Raw genomic sequence first — 965 nt, 5'->3', positions numbered from 1 at the left:
TGTACAAGACATTGGTTAGACCACTTTTGGAATATTGTGTGCAATTCTGGTCTCCCTCCTATCAGAAGGATATTGTGAAATTTGAAAGGGTTCTGAAGCACCAATGGGTCCACAGAGGGGAAGAGGCCGTATTGCTGCCCTGAGTGTGGGAAGGCCTTCAGTGATCCCTCTGCCCTGCTGACGCACCAGTTGGTCCACACCGGGGAAGGCTGTTCTCCGGCCCCAAGTGCGAGATGGCCTTCAGCAGTTCTTCCCACCTGCTGAGACACCAGTGTGTCCACATTGAGGAGAGGCTATACTTCTGCCCCGAGTGCAGGAAGGGCTTTGCTCTTCCCTCCGACCTACTAGCCCATTGGTCAGATGTCGTTCAGTTGCCCTCAGTGCAGCAAGGCCTTCAGCAATTCCTCGGCCCTGCTGAGGGACGAGTCCACCCACACCGGGGAGAAGCCGTTCTCCTGCCCCGAATGTGGGAAGGTCTTTACCCGCTCCTCCACACTGTTGGAGCACCAGCTGGTCCACATGGGGGAAAGGGGGTTGGCGAGGCCATTCTGTTGCCCTGAGTGCGGGAAGGCCTTCAACAATTCCTCCTCCCTGCTGAAGCACCAGTGTGTCCACACCAGGGAGATGCCCTTCATTTGGCCTGAGTGTGGGAAGACGTTCATGTTTTCCTGCAACTTGCGGAAGCACCAGCGGGGGCACCAGTGCTCCCAGCAACCAGATCCTACCAATGACGCTGCCTTCGGTCACCCCCAGGACTGAACCTCCTGCAAGTTCTGACAGTGGGTGCAGTAGCAGAATAGGTGGGCTGTTTTTGTTTTCTGCTAGGCTGCAATTGCCTCCCCTACACCCAACAACGACAACCCCATGGTGACTCAGGGTTTGCACTGCTGCCTCATGGCACCAGGAACCGAGGAATAATTCCACCCTTGGGGGTCTGTGTGCAATTTATGGAGGGTAGGAAAATG

The 965-nt window shown here is 55.9% G+C and overlaps 1 protein-coding gene across 1 annotated transcript; it reads left to right on the top strand.

Annotated features, from left to right (window-relative positions):
* Positions 1-360: 360 nt before the first annotated feature.
* LOC122546118 (zinc finger protein 92 homolog) lies at positions 361-759 on the top strand. Its single transcript, XM_043684939.1, has one exon. The coding sequence runs from the start codon at positions 361-363 to the stop codon at positions 757-759; it is 399 nt and encodes a 132-aa protein (XP_043540874.1).
* The last annotated feature ends 206 nt before the right edge of the window (positions 760-965 follow it).

This window comes from Chiloscyllium plagiosum, unplaced genomic scaffold (assembly GCF_004010195.1).
Source record: "Chiloscyllium plagiosum isolate BGI_BamShark_2017 unplaced genomic scaffold, ASM401019v2 scaf_9439, whole genome shotgun sequence".
Classification (NCBI taxonomy): domain Eukaryota; kingdom Metazoa; phylum Chordata; class Chondrichthyes; order Orectolobiformes; family Hemiscylliidae; genus Chiloscyllium; species Chiloscyllium plagiosum.
Note: the sequence above shows the minus strand (reverse complement) of the source record. Positions and strands in the feature narration are given on the sequence as shown.

Coding starts and splice junctions, on each gene's coding strand:
- LOC122546118 (XM_043684939.1), top strand. CDS start 361: ATGTCGTTCAGTTGCCCTCAGTGCAGCAAGGCCTTCAGCAATTCCTCG.